This window comes from Mus musculus, chromosome 12, assembly GCF_000001635.26.
Source record: "Mus musculus strain C57BL/6J chromosome 12, GRCm38.p6 C57BL/6J".
Lineage (NCBI taxonomy): Eukaryota > Metazoa > Chordata > Mammalia > Rodentia > Muridae > Mus > Mus musculus.
In genome coordinates, this window is record NC_000078.6 from 115309073 (window position 1) to 115331865 (window position 22793).

The following is a 22793-nucleotide window of genomic DNA, read 5'->3' on the forward strand; positions in this document are numbered from 1 at the left end:
ATTTTTATGAATTCTATAAAATTATTCTAACAATGTTGAATAAATATAAATGTTAAGCACCCTGCCAATGAGATCTTAAAAACATGAAAATTTTGGAGTGGTTCACTTATTCAAATTTTTTACTGAATGGCTTTTTAGTGTTCAAATTTCCAAACCTCAGATATACTAAAGGTGAAAGTTTATTTAATGTATACCCATTCAGTAATAGGGGCATGAATGGATCTCCCTGATTATCACAGTGACATGTGACAGAAAATGCTCTGCAGTGGGAAAAATATTAGAGAAAATAGAACCATCCATTTATCCTTCAGAAATTCTCAAGCACTTGCATTGGAAAATGGTGGTACTATTTTTATTCATGGAGGAAAATATGTTACATATTGATGGTGTGAGGAATGAGATTGACAATCTGCCCAGAGTCTATCTCCAACCAGAACCATATTTATATGGTATGTAAAGTCTGCTATTTTGGGGAAGATCTCATCTGAGATGCAATGCAATGCAGTCATTATTATTATCTGAGTATAGAAAGGAGCAAAAGAAACTGAATCTCTAATGAGTAATCATTATTAATCTCAGGAATCTCTACTGTAATTGGAAATTCTAAATACGACATTGGAGCTGGTTCTTATTCAGATAATGAAACGTTTTGCATGTAAATCTGCAAACCAGGATTGATGTGATACTTGAACCCTGGACATCTCACCAGACTGAAGGATTCTCATACTTTAATCACAAGGAAGGATAATGATGAAACTGACCCCAGGTGAGGTACAGAGCGTCATGCACACATAAAGGTAGCCTTGGGATCCAGGATATTGTACTAAACACTGTCCAAATACATGTGTAAGTTGCACAGGTATGATTTTCTTTGAGAACCTCACTTCTACTCATTCAGGATTCTGGACTGCCCCAAGTTCAATATTTAATGAAATTTGTTTCTTCTTATGTCTTATCCTGAGTCAGTAAATCACACAATGTCTCAATATGACAAATTTGATATTAAGACTTTATTATGGACATAAAAATGAATGATGAAAACAAAAACATACTGAAGGGAAGAAGAGCCTTGTACTCAAAGAGAAAAACAAAGAGAACCAGGAACTTTAGTCATGAAAAGATATCTCCTCAAGAGAGGAGATAAAATCAAATACCAGATCTCCATCCAGAAACCTGAAAGTGGAAATTCTTAACAACCTGTTGATCCGTTTACTACCTGTAGGGACAAAACATACTCTAATTTCTTAAAATAATTATTTCAGACTCTTCATCCTGAGATTATTACCCATTCTTAGAGGAAGTGTCAGGTGTACTTTTTTGCATGCTGACCTGTATGCTGTTGGTTAGAGAGCACACTAGAACTAGTCTTTAGCAGTAGAACCTGCCCTCATGGTCACAAAAACTTCCTGATTTTTTTTTACTGACACACCATAAGATTCATTGAACAACTGCATTTGGAATAATTAAGGAAGGTATTGTTGTCTGGGGACCCTTTTCCAAATTCTATTGTTTTGAAATACACCTACAATAAACTGCCTGTGCTTAGAATCCCCAAAATTTGATCCAGGTTGACAAAGTCAGTCTGCACCAAGTCCTCATAATCATCTCTTCACAGGCTCAGTTTCCCTCTAAGACACCTGCAGAGAGAAGAAATGAAAGTAGTATAAACTGCTCTGTACACTTAGAGATTAATAATGGAAAAGTTCATTACTAAACACACACAAACACATGCTCATACATGCACAGAGAGAGAGAGAGAGAGAGAGAGAGAGAGAGGCTAAGAGAGACTAAGTGAGGCTAAGAGAGGTTAAGAGAGGCTAAGAGAGGCTAAAGCCCAGACATTTCAATTATGTATTTCACTATGCCTTAGAATTATGCATTTTACATATGCCTTATGCTTAAATCCTTTCATACCTGGCTTCTGATTATACTTTGAACAATTTAAACAAAGACATGATACCTAAAGTATAGGCACTTGATCTTATGTGATATTTACAGAAAAGAAATATTATCAGAATTATTAGTTTATTTATTAATATTTAAAGATCTATTTTTTTCTATTTTTATTGAAAACAGATTTCTTCATGCAATATATTCTTATTACTGATTTCCATTCCTCAACACCTACCCAATCTTCTCCTAGTTTAATTCTGTTTCAGTATCTATTAGAAGATAGACAGAAACTAAACATAAGAAAAAAGAAAAACAGTGAAATGAAGGAAAAGCAAACAAATGGGAATAAGACAAAACAAACAAACAGAGGAAAGTCATCGAAAACAAACATAAGACACACATGTGCATGCAGAGACACACATTCACAATTACTCTACAGAATAATGCTGGGCAACAGGTATGCAATGGACTATGAGAGTTGATGCTGTATCAGTACAGGTCCATGTTCTAAAAAGTCTAGTGACTGTAGGGATGATTACTGAGACTAGGAAGGAAGTAAATATGAGATCAAATACCTATGTGTATCTCAGAAGCTACCTCAATTAACATGTATAAACATTGTGTTGGTAAAGGAGTTCAATGAAAAGTGATTTAATGATATTTTGACCAACCAACAGATATATTTATATACCTCTGCATTCTGATAAAAATATTTCCCACCTTTTAAGAGACTTTGAAATTCTGCTGGAACATGCAACAATAGTTAACACACTTGAGGTCACTAATTACTTAAGATTATGAAGCAGTGTTGCTTGCCCAAATGTTGGTGATTTGCATTTCACAGATCAAATTACTATTATACATTATTCCCAATAATTTCAAAAAAATTCTGCTCTCTCAGGATACAGTGATATTTTTATCATGCATAAAAAATTTCCATTTTTATTGTTTTATTGAATAAGAAACATGTCAACGGAGGTGGTCACTGGTGAAGAAATTCACAAAGTATGGTGAACTGTGAATTTATCCAAACAGCCTCACTCTACCCATAGATAGACCTTTAGAAAGCTGACAAAGGCACTATAGGACAGTGAGGAGGAGGAAATAAATGGACATTAATCTTTCTGTCATCTCAGTCCCAGCACAGCTTCCTGCTCTCCAGTGTTTCTGACTCACTCAGGATGTGGTTAAAACACTGTGTCTTGCACAGAAATAGATTGCAGAGTCCTCAGATGTCAGGCTGCTGAGCTGCATGTAGGCTGTGCTGGAGGATGTGTCTGAAGTCAGTGTGGCCTTGCCCTTGAACTTCTCATTGTACTCAGTATAACCATTTCCAATATAAATATATCCAATCCATTCCAGGCCCTGTCCAGGCCTCTGCTTCACCCAGTTTATACCGTAGCTTGTGAATGTATATCCAGAAGTCTTGCAGGACATCTTCACTGAGGACCCAGGCCTCACCAGCTCAGCTCCAGACTGCTGAAGCTGGACCTCAGAGTGGACACCTGTGAAGAGAAAGACAGAGTGGATTTGAGTGACATCCCAGGCCATTTCTCTACTTCAGATTTGGAAATGGTGAGCCCCTTACCTGCAGTTACTGACAGGAGGAAGAGAAAGACCCAGATCAATTCCATGGTTAGAGTCAGTGTCTTCAGGGACTGTGGAGAGGACACTGATCATGCGTTGTTTTTAGGGTGTGGACATCCCTGTATTTACTGCCATAGACTTGGGTGATTTGCATATTTGTGAGCAGGGGACTTCTTCCATAAGAACCTAGTCCATCTAGAGAAGAATTGGAGAGGAAGTAATGAAAGGACACATGGGTCAGGCAGTACAATGCTCAAGTCCAAATCCAGTTCCTCTCTGAGGAAACACATCCAATACACTTTCTATGAGGCCTGGACAGCTGGTATAGTTGTAACTACAAGGAAGACTATCTCAATCTATATGTGGTCTAAGTCTGTTGATCCACTCTGGCATATGTTAACATGTTGCTTTACAGATAATTCTTTGTGAAGATGAAGAAGATGAAGATATTGATGATAATTATGGAAAATTTAAAAAAACAGCTATGTTTTATAGTTTACAGTTTTCTTTCGAATATATGCAATTAATCTTTGCCTTTCTAACAGGTTATGTGCTTCAAAACTCCATAAAATGACTAAAAGTAAATGTGCTTTAAAACTATTTACCTATCAGTGATTATTGCAGGAGGATGATCAGTAAATTATAGTAATAAGCTATACGTGGGTCAAAAATTATTTTATCAGAAAGGCACGGTTACATATATATTGTAAATTACACAGGCACACACACACGCACACACATATTTCTTGACCAGAAATAATTAGGAAATGTAAATTGCATTTGGAAAAATGAATATAAGTAGAAATAACTGTATTAATGATGACAATCTCAAAATCACAGACATTAAATGAGACTCTCATTAGCAACTTCCATATTTCATGTCATATATGACTATTTATGTAACTACATGATATTGCATCAATGAAATTCCCTAGTAATAAGTGGAATAAAGGGAAAATAGGAGGGACAAGAGGTGACAGGAAAAATATACACAGTATACAAAATATACATATGAAAAATCATACATATGTAAAGTTATTATTTCTATATTTCATAAGATTTTTGTATATGAAGTATGATATAATATACAACCACTCTCAGGACTCTCACCACTATCACTACTAGTTCCCTGTGGTTCCCATTGGGAGCTTCCAATAACTCTCTTTGCCAACATCCCACTTAGCCTGTTTCATTAACTAATAACACAGCGAGTTTAATTATATATGTGTGTGTGTGTGTGTGTGTGTGTGTATGTATGTATATATATATATATAGATATACATGCATACATAAAGAGTGCTCATACATAAGTCTTCTCTTGAAAAAATGAATATATTGTGTTCAAGATAGCCATTTTTACAATGTTGATCCTGCCAATCCATGAGCATGGGAGATATTTCCATCTTCTGAGATCTTCTTTAATTTCTTTCTTTAGAGACTGGAAGTTCTTATCTACAGATTCAATGCAATCCCCATCAAAATTCCAACTCAATTCTTCAACGAATTAGAAAGGGCAATCGGCAGATTCATCTGGAATAACAAAAAACCGAGGATAGCAAAAACTCTTCTCAAGGATAAAAGAACCTCTGGTGGAATCACCATGCCGGACCTAAAACTGTACTACAGAGCAATTGTGATAAAAAACTGCATGATACTGGTATAGTGACAGACAAGTAGACCAATGGAACAGAATTGAAGACCCAGAGATGAACCCACACACCTATGGTCACTTGATCTTTGACAAGGGAGCTAAAACCATCCAGTGAAAGAAAGACAACATTTTCAACAAATGGTGCTGGCACAACTGGTTGTTATCATGTAGAAGAATGTGAATTGATCCATTCCTATCTCCTTGTACTAAGGTCATATCTAAGTGGATTAAGGAACTCCACATAAAACCAGTGACACTGAAACTTATAGAGGAGAAAGTAGGGAAAAGCCTCGAATATATGGGTACAGGGGAAAAATTCCTGAATAGAACAGCAATGGCTTTTGCTGTAAGATCAAGAATCGATAAATGGGACCTCATAAAATTGCAAAGCTTCTGCAAAGCAAAAGACACCGTCAATAAGACAAAAAGGCCACCAACAGATTGGGAAAGGATCTTTACCTATCCCAAATCGGATAGGGGACTAATATCCAATATATATATAAAGAACTCAAGAAGGTGGACTCCAGAAAATCAAATAACCCCATTAAAAAATGGGGCTCAGAGCTGAACAAAGAATTCTCACCTGAGGAATACCGAATGGCAGAGAAGCACCTGAAAAAATGTTCAACATCCTTAATCATCAGGGAAATGCAAATCAAAACAACACTGAGATTCCACTTCACTCCAGTCAGAATGACTAAGATCAAAAACTCAGGTGACAGCAGATGTTGGTGAGGATGTAGAGAAACGGGAACACTCCTCCATTGTTGGTGGAATTGCAAGCTTGTACAACCACTCTGGAAATCAGTCTGGCGGTTCCTCAGAAAATTGAACCTAGTACTACCGGAGGATCCTGCAATACCTCTCCTGGGCATATATCCAGATGATGTCACAACCGGTAAGTCGAACACATGCTCTACTATGTTCATAGCAGCCTTGTTTGTAATAGCCAGAAGCTGGAAAGAACCCAGATGCCCCTCAACAGAGGAATGGATACAGAAAATGTGGTACATTTACACAATGGAATACTACTCAGCTATTAAAAAAATGAATTTATGAAATTCCTAGGCAAATGGATGGCCCTGGAGGGTATCATCCTGAGTGAAGTAACCCAATCACAAAGGAACTTGCACAATATGTACTCACTGATAAGTGGATAATAGCCCAGGAACTTAGGATACCCAAGATATAAGATACAACTTGCCAAATGCATGAAATTCAAGAAGAACGAAGACCAAAGTGTGGACACTTTACCCTTTCTTAGAAATGGGAACAAAACACCCATAGAAGGAGTTACAGAGACAAAATTTGGAGCTGTGACGAAAGGATGGACCATCTAGTGACTGCCATATGCAGGGATCCATCCCATAATCAGCTTCCAAATGCTGACACCATTGCCTACACTAGCAAGATTTCGCTGAAAGGACCTAGTTATAGCTCTCTCTTGTGAGACTATGCCGGGGCCTAGCAAACACAGAAGTGGGTGATCACAGTCAGCTATTGGATGGGTCACATGGCCCCTAATGGAGGAGCTAGAGAAATTACCCAAGGAGCTAAAGGGAACTGCAACCCTATAGGTGGAACAACAATATGAACTAACCAGTACCTGGGAGCTCTTGTCTTTAGCTGCATATGTATCAAAAGATGGTCTAGTCAGCCATCACTGCAAAGAGAGGCCCATTGGTCTTGCAAACTTTATATGCCCCAGTACAGGGGAACGCCAGGGCCAAAAAGGGGGAGTGGGTGGGTAGGGGATTGGGGGGGTGGGTATGGGGGACCTTTGGGATAGCATTGAAAATGTAAATGAGGAAAATACCTAATAAAAAAAAGAAAAAAAAAGAATATATTGTGTTCAAAAGGCATGAAATGATAAAAGACTTTCAGCCTGGTGTGGGCCATCAATTATTCCTCCTACCTGTGTTGTAATTGTTTTAATTCTTATATGGTGAGTTCAGGGGATATATGCACCAAAGTGGATCTATTAACCTCAGAGGATGACTACTGTCATTCAATTCTAAGGCATTTACCTCATACTGCTAAGCTCATCAGTCGACATTTTCACCTGTTCAGGCAACTCTCAGACAGTCTACAGGGAATAAACACAAATATTTATAAGGTAATTTGACAACCTGATATTATCAATTTATCTGAAGTCTACTAGGGCCTATATTGTCTCTAAAAATGAGCTTCAAAAACCACACTTACATGAGATGAAGCATTTCCTATTAAAACTGGCCAAAAAATAATAAATAGAATTATGTTGTTTCCCAGCAATAGCCCTCTCACACATGTACTCAAATGACTACATCTTATTATACAGATGCTCATACATTCACAACACGATACTCATGGTCTTTTCACAGCATATCGAGGAAGAGATCTCCCCAAATTTCCAATAAAGCATAAATAAAAAATAATATAATCATATATATAGAAAAGTGAATATTACTCAGTGATAAAAGATGAACTATCTGAACTATAAATATCTTATAAAACTGGAAAATATACACTGAGTAGGTCATCCATGTCCATTAGACAAGTGCTTCATGTTCTCATTCATACATGTTCCAAGATTTGAGTATTTTTTGTAGTGTATTGAATTTTAGAAACTTAAAGACTAGAATTGGACATTTATACTATCAGGAATTTACAAAGGCGATATAGTAAAGTAGAGATAAAAATATAGTAAACTATTTTAAAATTGAGCAGATTACATGTTCCAGAGCAGTTGCATGACTCCAAAGAAAGGCCATCTTCCAGACACAATTGGACTCATGCACATATGAATTCACAGAGACTCTAGGTGCAGGCACAGAGCCAGAACCATTTCAACACAGATAAAATCCCCAAGTTAGGAGAAGGAAATGGACACAGGACCTCAGCCCTAAACAAGAACTGCAATTGACACTTACATGTAAATGAATAATTAGTTTTTTCCAGTGCCTCACAGGGAATGTTAAGCACAGTTAACTATAAGGATATGATTAGCACTTGATAACCAAAAAAAAAATTCCTTGTAAAACTCCTTTTATCTCACTTATGTTTTGCCCATATATCATGGCTACAGACTTGTGGTTCTTCTCTCTCTCTGTCTCTGTTTGTCTCATTAGATAGTGTTAACATTTGATATTCCAACTTATTATATATGAAAAGGCCCATACAAATGAACAAAAGTAATTATACTTCGAAAATATTTGTACATAAAGGATTATTGCAGAAGCATTATAACTAAATTATGTAAAGAAAATATGTAACTTTCAAAAGAAGATTACATCAAGAAGACACACACGGACACATAAAATACACACACACACACATTTGCACATTTTTCATCAGAAAGGAATAAAATACTTATGTTAATTTTAGTAAAATGGATGCAACTCGAGATTATTATATTAATTATGGTTATATTAGAAACATAAACATTGAATGAATCTCTCAGTTGTTCTTATATACTGCACTCTTATATTGAATTATGCATACATATACATATGATGTTTAAATGAAATTGTCTACTATAGTAAAGTAAAAAATAAGAGCAAGAAAAAGAAAGATATAGATTATGGGGAAAATATTCACAGTGTACACAATACACTTGTATAAAAGTTCTAAACATATAAAAATGATATATTTACAAAATTATCTTTGTTCTTTGCAATTTTCATTCATAAATGAAATATACAATGATCACATCTACCTCAACTATTTCTTTCTGGTGTCTGTTGGGACCTTTTAATATGTCTCTCTTCCAACATCCAGGTCTATTTTATTTCATTAACTAATAATATAGCATGTACAATTAATGCTATTTATATACATATAGGTGAGGTCATTCAATAGTACATAGGAAACCTACAAAACATTCCAAAAATGTGATTAAAATTCCCCATTGATCATCAAATGTCAATAAACCCTCATGATGATGTGAGTCCTGTGGCATTCCTCCCTATCCATGTTGTAATATTTACAAAAAAATTATACAATCTTTAGTGGTAAGAACAGAACATAGATATGCCAGTGTGTATGTGTGATCCTAAGAGGATAACTTAGGAAATTCAATTATTATATTGTATAATATGGGTACAGAAATTAAACTGTTATAGCTAAGCTTTCCAGGAGATATTTTTATCTGCTCAGCTATTGCACAAGCTCTCAGATTCTAATTCTAACTGGACTGATTTGCTATTGTCCTGTGCTGATAACTATAGCTGCTGGGAGTTTATGTGACCATGACAAGTCCTGAGACTTTATTTCATGTCTCTACACCCAATATTCTGGACCTTATGTTCTTTCCAATCCCTCATTTGTGATGATCCTTAGGTGTTTGGTGGGGTGTTTATAAAGATGTCTCATCGGTGACTAAGTACACAGAGATTAATTCTCTGTACCTTGTCTATTATGGCATGTCTACATTAGGCATTACACACTGAGAACAGCAATAATCTACTGGGTATAAATATAAAAATAAGGCAGTTTGACAACTTGACCATTATCAATGCCACAAGGGTCTACTATGCCTATGTCATCTGTAGACATGGGATTTTGACTACTCTTACCTTGGATGAAGTCTTTCCTATGGAACAGCCCACACATCCAATTAGAAAGCAATTTGTCACTACATAACAGTCAAGTGGTGGTGGATACATCTTACCAGAAAGTTAATATTGTAAACTGCTAGTCAGGTAATATATGAGATCATTGAGGCCATTAAGGTCTGAAGAATATTGTGCAGATAAAAAAAAATATAAGTAAATGAAAACAGAGAAGTCAATAGTTGATGCATGATATTTCAAACATGAAATGGTGGTGGGAAATGGAGAATAAGACATTGGTGTAGCATAAGCCATACTAAAGGGTGATAAGAGAGGGAAGATCAAATCTAGTATCTTCTGGGTAAGCAAATTTTAAAAAGTACAGAGGATATAGAATGCATGTAGTATGACAAATAATTAAGGCTATTGGGAGTGGAAAATGCATTTTGGAGTAAAAAACAACAAAATTTAAAAATTGATTTCAAAACAAATAATCAAAAAATAATCAGCACTACATATTTGCCTCGTACAAATTTGGTAAAGTCTTTATGTTTATAGATTAATTTTGTGTTTGAAATGTAGTGTGTATTTTATGGATCTGTTGATACATTATTTTTGTCAAATATAATAAATTTAAGGAATCCATGAATAACTGGTAATATGCAGACTTGGAGTTTAGTTGTTAGTATTGTCTCATGCAAGTCATGCTCTATGGTTATGTGAGTTAAGTATTTGGAGAAAGTTGAATAGAAAGCATAGGGGTGAGCTTTGTGTTTTATTTTAGTGTAGAAGTCTTTGAACACAGGTCATCCCTGCATGGGATGACAGTGCATCTCAAAAAGAAAATGACTTCCAGGCATAACAGGCTCATTCACATGTGAATCTACAGAGACTGTGACAGCATGGACAGGAAATGCAGACTCAATCTAAATGAAGACATAGTGTTGAGAGAAGGACATGGCCACAGGCTCTCACCTTTTGACAAACTAGTTTCTGAAATTGACATTCATGTTTAAAGAAAACATTAGCTTTCTCCAATGGATCATTGTTGGTCTTATAACCACATTTAAAGGTGGACTCGTGACTAGCAATAGGAGATCAACACAAAATGAACTCTACAGTGTTTTTGTAGATATTTATTCTCATTGTTATGTGCATTGATTATTATATTTGGCTTTTGACTATGTATCTTGATCACTGAGTTGCATTTTATGGGTTTGAAAGTGTGTGTGTGTTATCTTTTTTATTTTTATAACACTTTTTTATGTGTTCCCTTCTTTCTATAGAAAAAAATGAAAGGGTGCAGTTAGGTGAGTTGGTGAAGTTTCTCACAGAAATTTATAAGGAATATCAGTGATCAGAATACATTGTATAAATTTTATATTTTCTTATTATTATTTCTTTACTTTCTAATCATTGTCCCCCTATCAGTACACTCTCTCATAGTTTCTCATCCCATTCCCCCTCCCTGATATCTTCAAGAAGGTTCCTCACCACCACCAGACCTAACCACTGCCTGGAAATTCAAATATCTAAAGTGTTAGGTACATCTTCTCCCACTAGGCCAGACCAGGCAGTCCTCTATTGTATATATACCAAGGGATTCAGATCAGCTCATGTAAGCTGCCTGGATAGTAGCTCAGTTTCTGAGAGATCTCAGGAGGCAAGGTATATATATATATATATATATATATATATATATATATATATTTAAAAGAGAGAAAATACAAATATTTGAAGTGTTTAACACAGAATCTTCACAGTGAGGATAAAAACATTATAGGTAAATCACAATAGGTACATGTAAGTTAAGAAAGAATACAGCAGGGTTAGAGAGATGGCTCAGTGGTTAAGAGCACCGACTGCTCTTCCAGAGGACCAAGGTTCAATACCCAACAACCACAAGATGGCTCACAACCATCTGTAATGGAATCTGATGCACTCATCTGATGTGTGTCTAAAGACAGCTGCAATGTACTTGTATAAATAAAAGTAAATAAATAAATAATATTTTTAAAAAGAAAGGAAACCACAGAGAATAAAGAGTCTCCCTCCACATCCACCACATTATCTCTCTGCTGGGGATTCTTGAACCCATTGTGCCCCCTGCTGGTCATGAGCTCACCTGTAGGTAGATTTCCCATTACTTACACTGAAGTTGCCTAGTCTGACTTCACCAGTAACATGTCCCTGACACTATTGTGCTTGTAGATCAAGAATGCAAAGAGAAATGTCTCTTGTTTAAAAAGAGATGATGACTGATTCTCAGCATATGATTTTAAGTTGTTTCTACTTCATCATCCATTAAGCTTTTAAAGTCATCTGCTTTCCTAGTGGCAGTAGGAATAAGCTCTAACAGTTGTCATTTATAATAATTTGTAAACAAGAGAGATCATCTACATGTGGAGGGGCTTGTGTCCACTGCCTCATGTGACTGATTCCACAACTCCCTTTAAGGGGGTCTGTGGCTATGTGACAGGGACCTGGTATTAGGAACAAGTCAAAACTCCAACTGTTCTTTCTGGGTCCCCTGGACTTCAAGCCTAGCTCAACTTTAGAGGCTTCCTCTCATGGTCCACCTCCCCACAAAGAGAAATTCTCATGCAGTCCAAAATATACAAGATGCAACTTATGTACTTCATAAAGTTGTGACGCACAACCAAGAAGGAATCTCAAATTGTTGAAAAAAAACACCATGAAAGTTCTATTTCTTTGATATCAATTATTTTAGGCCTGCAATATAGGCTTACATTTTTCTTCTTTATTGGTTATTTTATTTATTTACATTTCAAATGCTGTTCCCATTCCCAATTTCCCCTCTGTAAACCCTCTCTATTCCATCCCCCCTTTCCCCTGCTTCTATAGGGGAAGCTCCTTCACCCACCCAGCAACACACCCACTCCTACCTCACTGTCCTAGTCTTCCCCTACATTGGGGCAGTGAGTCTCCACAGAACCAAGGGCCTCTCCTCTCGTTGATGCCAAAAAAATCAATCCTCTGATGCATATGCAGCTGCAGCCATGAATCCCTCCATGTACAATCTTTGGTTGGTAATTTAGTCTCTGGGAGCTCTGGAGAGTATGGTTGATTGATAATGTTGTTCTTTCTATGCAGTTGCAAGCCTTTCTGCTTCTTTAGTCCTTCCTCTGTCTCCACCATTGTGTTCCCCATTCTCAGTCCAATGGTTGGCTGTGAGCATCAACATCTGTACCGGTGAGGCTCTCACAGAGCCTCTCAGGGGTCAGATATCCCAGGCTTCTTGCAGCAAGAACATCTTGGCATCAGCAATAGTGTCTGAGTTTGGAGTCTGCAGATAGGATGGATCCATTGGTGGGGCAGTCTCTGGATGGTATTTGCTTCAGACTCTGCTCTATGCTTTCACCTGCATTTCCATTTCCTTTAGACATGAAATTTTCTGTTTGATGTATTGGATTAAATTCATAAATATAGGAACTGATAAGATGTAGCAAAATGAAGGAGTAGACTGTTTAGAATTACCATATTTGGCTGTTTAAGTGTGATTTTTCATAAGTAAACACTTGCTTAATGACTTAAATATTACTCCAGGTCAAGAGAAGCATTTGATGCCCACAATAGGAAAGCACATTTGTGAATAAGAAAACATATTTTCTCCAAATAATTTTTGAAGATTAACTGATAGTATTCAATTTAATAATGCTTACAAGAATTACCAAGAGCAAATAACTAACATGTGAAGATGTGTGGGTGATAGTTTGCTTCAACTGTGCACTTGGAAGAGTCTCTTAGACTGCTTCAAAACAACTACTCAAATTGAGGTTTCACATAACTGAATCTGGCCACTTGTTTGATGATCTGTAGCTTCTACAGGCAGAAATATTGTCCTGTGCAGCTATTAAGTAATGTTTAGATATCATTTAGATATCAGATGCCACATTGGCATCCCTGTTAGCTATTGCTGCCACACATTATATTGATCTGTGAAAATGATCACTGTGAGGTTGATCAGAAAAATGGGATCTGAGTTCTGGCACCTGGAACCCATGTCAACAGGTCATGTACTTGGTTTGAGAAATGGCCCAGTAGTTAAGAGTAAATATTGTTCTTCCGGAAGATCTGGATTTAGTTCTAAACAACCACATCAGATGGTGTACAACCAAATGCCTGTGACTCCAAATTTGAATGATGCACTGCCATCTTCTGGTATCCAAGGGTACCCGCAAAAATGTGTCATTTAATTACCCAGAAAACTACACAAATACACAAAAATTAAACGTAAAACAAACAAAAAACATATTTTAAAAACTTCTGAGTTCCACAATACTCACATAAAAGCCAAATGCCCCAGAATCTGTCTGCTGTCTTAGACTCAGAAACAGAGGAGCAGAATGGTCCCTGAAGCTTTCTCCTCAGGAGAAACTGATCAAATTCAAAAATTAATCTCTAGTCAAATTGATGAGCTACAGGTTTAGTGAGAAAATATTACTTAAAATATATAGGGGAGAGCAATAAAAGTTACACGACACATCCACCACTTGTCACCACATGTACATACAAATCTTTCATACCCAAAAAATTAAAATAAAAAATGGACTGTCTCATTCTATAATACATGTCTACTTACTCCCTTAAAATTTGTCATGATGTCATTAAATTTAATCCAGTTTCTGCCTGCCTCTAGTTCCATAATAATGGCCATATATTTTTTAGGGTAATAATTTTAGAATTCCATTTCTATGACTTGCTTTATTACAGATGTTTGTTGCCGTGGAGAAAAAAAAAAGCTTCCTGTTCTAGTGTCCTATTCTAGTGGACTAACATAGTTCCCTTTTACTCTCCACGATTTTGTAGGTTTACTGGTTTCCAGTTGTTGCACTGCATTTCTCATGTAGTTACAATATGCTATAAACTTAGGTATAGAATCTATAAACTCTTTCTGTGCTGTGCATGTAAGATTGCCCATTCATATTGCTCTCCACTGGTTCTAGCTGTTGCCTAGGAGCTCAATTTCTTTTTCTATTCCATTGAGTCTGTTTTCTTAGAGGAAACATCCCACAGGAATTCCCAAGGGCCAGGTAGAAACCATAATTCTTATTACCTTGTAGATGATTCCTAAGATTGTTACTTTTACTGTATTGGGTAAGCAACTCATTAAGCTAGTCTGCAGGCAAATGGCAAGAATGTGGGCATCTTGGGATAGAAAAATATGAATAATTTTAGAAACTCAAAAGAAGATAAATGAAAATACAGAAAAAACAACAGTGCCTAGGCGTCTATGAGGGGGACTTTAGCTAAGACTCCTAGAGGTGGGGGACATGGGGCCTGAAGTGGCCACATCCTGTAGCCATGCAGGAGGACTTTCAGTGAAAGGATAAAGACACCAACCCAGCCAAAACTTTTGACATAAATGTGTTCAGCTCATAAGAAAAGCAGGGACAAATTTGGAATAAAAACTGAGAGAATGACCAACCAATGACTGGCACAACTTGAGAGTCATCACGTGCACAAGAACCAATTCCTGAAATTATTAATGATACGATTTATGATTACAGACAGGAGCCTATCAAAACTCTTCTCTGAGAGACTACACCCAGCAGCTGACTGAAACAGATGCACAGACCCACAGGCAATTATTGTATAGAGTTTGGGTATTTTTGTGGAAGAGTTGAGGTAAAGATTGAGGAGACCCACAAGAAGACCAAAAGATTCAACTAATTTGGACCCCTTAGTATCTCCCATAGTTTGAACCACCAAAAAGCAAGCATGGACTCTATCTTGGCTCCTGCACATATGTAGCAGAAATGCAGCTTGGTCATCATTTGGGTACCTCCACAACTGCAGCAGGGGCTCTACCTTATCCTTTCACCTGTCTGTGGGTCCTGTTCCCCTAACTGGCCTACCTTGTCTAGCCTTAGTGGGGAGGAGACATGCCTAGTCCTGCAGACACTTGATGTTCCATGATATGTTGGAGGAGAAGGGCCTCCCCCTTCTTAGAGGAGAAGGGGATGGGAAGAAGAGAGGTAGGTAATGGGAGGAGAAGGTAGAGCTGTGACTGGGTTGTAAAATGAATAAATAAACAAACTGTCAAAAAAAAAAAACCAAAGAAATCAAAACAAAGCAGTGCTCAGAATGGATAACATTTAAACTTTTATTTAAATGAACACAAGATCCACATACTGTTTCTCTACTACTACAAAATCTTCAATAACTCCTTTCAAACTTATGAGCCATATTAGAGAATAGAAAATCTTGTGAGTGTTCCACTTTCCCCATTATTACTTATTTTTATTTGTTTTAATTAATAACTTTCATACAGGAATCATATTTTAACTATTCAAAAATACACAAACATACCAGAAATGATAGATTAATTTATCATGAATTACCAGTACTTTAATTAGTACCAAACACTTAAACAATAAAGAAAAAATTAACCTCTCTCTCTCTCTCTGTCTCTCTCTCTGTCTGTCTCTCTGTCTCTGTCTCTCTCTCTCTCTCGGTGTGTGTGTGTGTGTGTGTGTGTGTGTGTGTGTGTGTGTGTGTGTGTGTGTGTGTGTGTGTATGTGTTTGTCTTTTATTTGAGAATCCAGATAGCTCCTGGGGAGTACACACATACGATCCAATGGGAACCAAAGCAGTATATTCCAAACTCACCACTTAATACTGGATAGCCAAAAAATTCTCAACAAGAAAAGAACTTCTGGGTGAATCACAATGCTTGACCTCAATCTATATTACAAAGCAACCGTGATAGAAATTGAATGGTATTGGTAAAGAGACAGATAGTTCAATTAATAAAATATGGTCACAGACTCAGAAATAAACCCATACACCTATGGACACTTGATCTCTGACAAATAAACTAAAACTATACAGTGGGGGGGAAAGTAAATTCACCAAATGTTGGTGGTCTAACTGGCAATCTGCATGTAGAATACAAATTGATCCATATTTATCACCATGCACAAAGGTCAATTCCAAGTGAATAAAAGACCTTAACATAAAACCAGACACATGAAATCTAATAGAAGAGAAGTTAGATTACAGCTTTGAACACTTTGGAACAGGAAAAAAATATTGAAAAGAAAGCCAATGGTACAGAGTCTAAGATCAGCAATTGATAAAAGGGGACCTCAAGAAACTAAAAAGATTATGTGATACAAAGGACACTTGTCAATAAGATAAAACAACAATCTACAGATTGGGAAAAGATTTCCATTAACATTAAATCTAAAAGAGGGCTAATATATAAAATATATAAAGGACTCAAGGAGTTAAACTAAAAAAAAAACCAATTTAAAAATGAGATACAGAGAGTGCATATCATGTGTGTTCTTTTGTGATTAGTTTACCTCACTAAGGATGATATCTTCCAGATCCATCCATTTGCCTAAGAATTTCATAAATTCTTTGTTTTGAATAGCTGAGTAGTACTCCATTGTGTAAATGTACCACCTTTTCTGTATCCATTCCTCTGTTGAGGGACATCTGGGTTCTTCTGGCTATTATAAATAAAGCTGCTGTGAACATAGTGGAGTATGTGTCGTTATTACAAGTTGGAACATCTTCTGGGTATATGCCTCGTAAAATTGCAAAGCTTCTGTAAGGCAACAGACACTGCCAATAAGACAAACAGGCCACCAACATATTGGGAAAGGAACTTTACCAATCCTAAATCTGATAGGGGACTAATATCCAATACATACAAAGAACTCAAAAAGCTAGACTCCAGAAAATCAAATAACCGTATTAAAAAATGGGGTATAAAGTTATACAGAGAATTCCCAACTGAGGAATACCAAATGGCTGAAAAGCACCTAAAAAAAATGTTCAGCATCCTTAATCATCCGGCAAATGCAAATCAAAACAACTCTGAGATTCCACCTCACACCAATCAGAATGTTGCTTATGTTCTTATGCTTGCATCTTGCCATCTGGTTATCTCTGGTATTATCTGGCCTCCCTGTCTCTGACTGGAGCCTGTTCTTCCTGTGAGATGTGATCCTGTCATTCTGGATGTGTCAGAACACCTGGAGGGTCAGGCTGCACCAGAGATGTGTGCTGTGTAGGTAGGGATCCATAGTCTATGTTGTGCTCCCGGAAGAGGTGGAAACCAGAATGTGCTTTGGTCTCTGGCTGGGAAGGGAATCTGTCTCCAAAGGTCTCAGGATTCCTATACACAGTGTATTGGGGCCGTGTATGGGGTCACACTTGTGCTCCAGGGTTTGTCAGAATACCTGGGAAGTCCAGCTGCAACTGTGTGGGTACAGATCCAGAGCCAAGTCTCTGCTCCCAAATAAGGTGGAAACCAGAAGGAACACATCTCTCTGGTGGGGCAGGAAATCTCTACAAATATAATCTTTACACAGTGCACAAAAAGGTCACCCCAACTCAGGAATATGTGGAACAAATTCACTAATTTAATACTCCTTTTCTCTGAATCGTAAATGTAAGGGTTTTCAGATGTGCATGGAGTCTGGGTCTCAGTTTGAATGTCTGAGGACAAGTGTTTAGAATTTTTTTATGTATTTGTTAAATTTCTTTGAGCAATGTTATATAAATATAGATGTTGAGCATCCTGCCAATAAGGTTTTTAAAAAAACTAGAAAATATTGTGGAAAATTTGAAGCATCTCACTTACTCAAAAATTTTACTGAATGGCTTTTTTTTTCCTTTTCTTTTTTATTCTTTAATTTTTTTTTTTTACATTCCAGTCACTATCCCCCTACCAGTCCACTCTCCAAACATTCCCCATCCCATTCCTCTTCCCCTGTCTCCAAGAGGATGTGCCACTTCAGCACACCCCTACCCCACTGCCACCCCACCAGATCTTCCTACTCCCTTTTGCCACAAGTCTCTCAAGGTTAGGTTTATCTTCTCTCACTGAGGCCAGACCAGGAAGTCCTCTGCTGTGTAGGTGTCAGGGGCCTCATATAGGATAGTTCATGCTACATGGCTGGTAGTTCAGTGTCCAAGAGATCTCAGGGGTCCAAGACAGTTGAGTTTACTTGTCTTCCTATAGGGTCACCCTCCTCCTCATCTTCTCTCAGACTAACCTGACTTCAACCAGAGGGGTCACTGGTTTCTCTCCATTGGTCGGGTGAAAGTATCTGCATCTGACTCTTTCAGCTGCTCCTTGACCCTCTCAGACAGAGGACAGCCATGCTAGGCTCCTGTCTGTACGCACAGGACAGCATCAGCAATACTATCAGGCCTTGGAGCCTCCCCTTGAGCTTCATCCCAATTTGGGCCAGTCACTGAACTTCCTTTCACTCAGGCAGTTCTGATTCTTTTCCATGCAGTTCTTTTAGACAGGAACAAGTCTGGGTTGCATTTTTTTACTGTAGGATGGCTACCCCATTCCTCCACTTGATGCCTTGTCTTTCTACTAGAGAATGACTCCACAAGTTCGCCCTCCCCACAGTTGAGCAGGAATTAAGGGAGAATGCTGGAGGTGAGAAAAGCAGGTCCTATGTGCCTGGAGCTGCTGGTAGCAACATGAGAGGAGAATGCTTTGCCCCTCCCTCCCTCACTGAATTGCATACAAGAGGAAATGTGAAGTGCTGAGCTCTGAGACTGAGATAGCCTGAGGAGCCCAGGAATTTCCAGCACTCCAGAGTTGGCCCCTCCTTCACCCACACAGACCTGGGCAGTTAGACAGCCAGGCTGTCTGGCTCAGGGCTTCACCTGGGAGTTATGCCAACAGCTGAGAATATATTGCCAGGGAAGGAGCACTCTGAATCTCTCACATTCACCTTCACCCTGGCTGAGAGAAGAGTTCCTCTCCAGAACTGGTGCTAGACTCCTAATAAAGATTTCTTTAAAAGAACAAAGAAAGAATTCCTCACACTCTTGAACAGTGAAAGAACTGCCCACTTCCTCCAGCATACGTGTTTACTGCTGACTAAAAACAGAAAGAGGGTACTAACCTAACATGTGCCTTGCTTCCCCTTACAAAAATCAGGGCAATCTTTGAGTATCTGGTGGAGATGGAGGAGGAGGTTGTAACTAGGACAGGAAACCATTCCTTAAACCCTCTGATGGCTGGATCTAAATGAGACAGAAGGGCAGGCAGCCAGGGACTTCAAAATGTATGTGACAAATGATACTTACAGTCAGTGGGTCCTTACCAAAAAAAAAAAAAAAAAAAAAAAACAGACCCATAGAAGAGCCAAGCCTATCCCAGACCAGCTGAAAGCTAAAGGGCTCAATCCTTAGGGTTTCAGAAGGTTGTGTCTACCCAGACTTGTACTCAGAGAACAGGGTCCAGGCATTTTCACCACACTCTAAATCCTTAAGAGATCTGTCACCAACATAGATAACTACTGTCTGTGAGGAAGCATTCCCCTATTCAAGCCTAAACAAAGGATAACAGTGGGTGGCAACAATCACAAAGGTTTTGCTCAGTGTCATACCTTGGTGCCCAATTCAGTTAGACTTCTACCTCACCTTTACAAGGGTATATTTGCACACTGTTGTTCTTCTGGTCAACACCAATGGCAGTAATAGCCACTAACAGCTGTCAAGGATTGACAGAGACCAGCATCTTATTCAGTCCATTGAGTACTAACTGGAATCCATCTTGGATTTTGCAAATGTTTCTCAAGGCCACGTGGGCAGAAATAGCTGACCAGAAAGGTACAACCAGGTCTACCTAAATCCAAAACTAGAGTATTATGCTTCTCCTCCCAGAATGGCAGTTGTTAGGTCTGTGCTTCTTGCAGCACATTCTCCTGGCATCCTGACATTCTCCCCAATGCCAGGCAATGTTACACTGTGTGACCCAATTATCAGGCTTACAGAACACCAAAGGATTTGTCACGATCCCTGGTCCAATAGAAGAATATATGGTAAATTCTTAGTAATGATTATCTCTGATGAGTAGGATTATTACTATTCTAAATATCCTAAAATATATTTTATGAAATTGAGAGGTTTTGTTATGGTTTTATTTGTGTTTCGAGTCAGAGTTTCTTTGTGTAGCCCTGGCTGTTCTGGAACCTTATTTGTAGACCAGACTGGCCTTGAACTCAGAGGTCTGCCTACCGCTGCCTCCCCAGTGATGGGATTAATGGTGTGTACCACCTTCACTGGTAATTATAAAATTTTAACATGAACCCATAGAATATTTGATACATGAAAAATTTCAAATGTACTTGAAAGTTTGGAAACTAGAATGTATGGCCACTACTAACAAAAATAAACATTGTTTATTTTAATGTAAATGGTTGTTTTGCCACATGTGTATCTGTATGTAACATGTGGACCTAGAGTGTGAGGACATGAGAAAAAACAGGAGATCCTGTATGACTGGGGTTAAAGATGGTGGTGAGCTGCCATGTGGGTGCTGTGGGTGTTGAAAATTGAACCTCTGTTCCCTGTAAGAGCAATAAATGCTTTAATCCACTAGGTTAACATTCCAGGACCACCCACCTTTATTTTCATTTACTATTTTATCAAAGAAGCTGGATCATTTGACCTGAAGAGTGTCCCATAGCTGTGTGTTAGAAACATTTTATTATTTATAATATTTATTTAGTGATTGATGGATTGATTGATTGATTGCATATGTATATATGTTTACACACACACACACATGCCACGTGTGTTAGCCAGAGGAATTTCTTCAACCCTTCCATCAAGTGGACATCTAGCATCCAATTCCAGTTGCCGGGTTTGGCCATGAGGGTCTTTATACTCTGAGCCATTTTGCTGGCTAGGAATGTAGCATCTTGATAGTATTCAATACTTCATACAGAATTCTGTTTGTTTCACATAGATGCTTCTTTAGACAGAGAAACCTCTTATCATTGAACAGCATGCTTTCACAGAGGTAGGACAAGGCTAAACAATGTGGGGGTGTTTTCATCTATTTGAAAGATCAAATGTCTTGCCAGGCATCACTAGTGGTTGATGTTACACCTGTCACGAAGGATGGCAAGGTGTTGATGGTTTCATTCTGTCATTTATCTTCTCCTCTCTCTCTCTCTCTCTCTCTCTCCCTCTCTCTCTCTCTCTCTCTCTTTCTCTCTCTCTCTCTCTCTCTCTCTCTCTCTCTCTCTCTCTCTCTCTCTCTCTCTCTCGTTAGAATGCTTCTTCAAAAGGAACATTTCAGCAAGATAGAGTGGCATATTTATAAAAGTCCAGCACTACAAAGACATAGGCAGGAGGATTTGGAGTTTATGGGTAGCCTTGGTTTCAGGAGATTTGTGGTAGTTTGAATATGCTTGGCCTAGGTAGTGGCACTATTAGAAGATGTTTCCTTGTTGGAGGAAGTGTGTGACTGTGGGGGTGAGCTTACAGATCTTCCCTCTAGCCACTTGGAAGTCAGTCTTCTTCTAGCAGCCTTTAGATCAAGATGTAGAACTCTCAGCTTCTTTCTTGCCATGCCTGTGTAGACACTGCTATGATCCCACCTTGATGATAAGGGACTGAATCTCTGAACATATAAGCCAGACCATGAGTTATCTTGGTCATAGTGTCTCCTCACAGCAGTAAAAACCTAAATAAGACACACTCTGACTCAAAACAAGCAAGCAAGCAAGCAAACAAACACCAATAATAACCACTCAACCAACCAACTAACCAACCAATCAGAAGAAAGAATCCCACATAATTTTCCTTTCATCAACTGTTTTATTGCATATCAAAATAGAACACAAAGGTAAAGTAGAAACCTCTAGATTTTTGAGGAGTTAGTTATGTCAAATGATATTTTGTTGGAGCACACAGGTGAAAGAATGTCTTCCTGACCCAGCCTACTGAAGAGTCAAACAGGATCTGAGGAACCACCTGTGGAGAGAATGAGAGGCGAGGTACACAAGGACGAACAGCAAGTCTGATTGATCAAACTGTCGATTTTTTATTGTTCCCAGGCAGGTTTTATGCACACAGAAGCAGGGTATGGGGAGGGAGATGACTCAGATCACTTTGTTTCTGGGAGAACACCCCTGTTCCCAAAAGCAGGATATTGGCTAGGAAAAAAGTTCAGCAGGAGAAACAGAACAGAATGGGTTGCTAGGTACCTGTCCACAAGATCTATAGCTATTTGTTCTTAACTTGGGGTAGTACTTTCCCATAGAGGCCTCAACTTTTTTCCACAGAAATCTCAACTAAGCTACTATTTTTCCACTAAGGCCAAGACTTTGTAA

The 22793-nt window shown here is 38.1% G+C and overlaps 1 gene segment (V, D, J or C) and 1 further gene; both read right to left on the reverse strand.

Moving 5' to 3' along the window:
• Igh (immunoglobulin heavy chain complex) overlaps positions 1 to 22793 on the reverse strand; it is a 2751187-nt gene that overhangs the window by 2050305 nt on the left and 678089 nt on the right.
• On the reverse strand, positions 3094 to 3525 carry Ighv1-58 (immunoglobulin heavy variable 1-58). The segment is given in 2 exon segments: positions 3094 to 3398; positions 3482 to 3525. Coding segments are annotated over 2 exon segments (349 nt in total).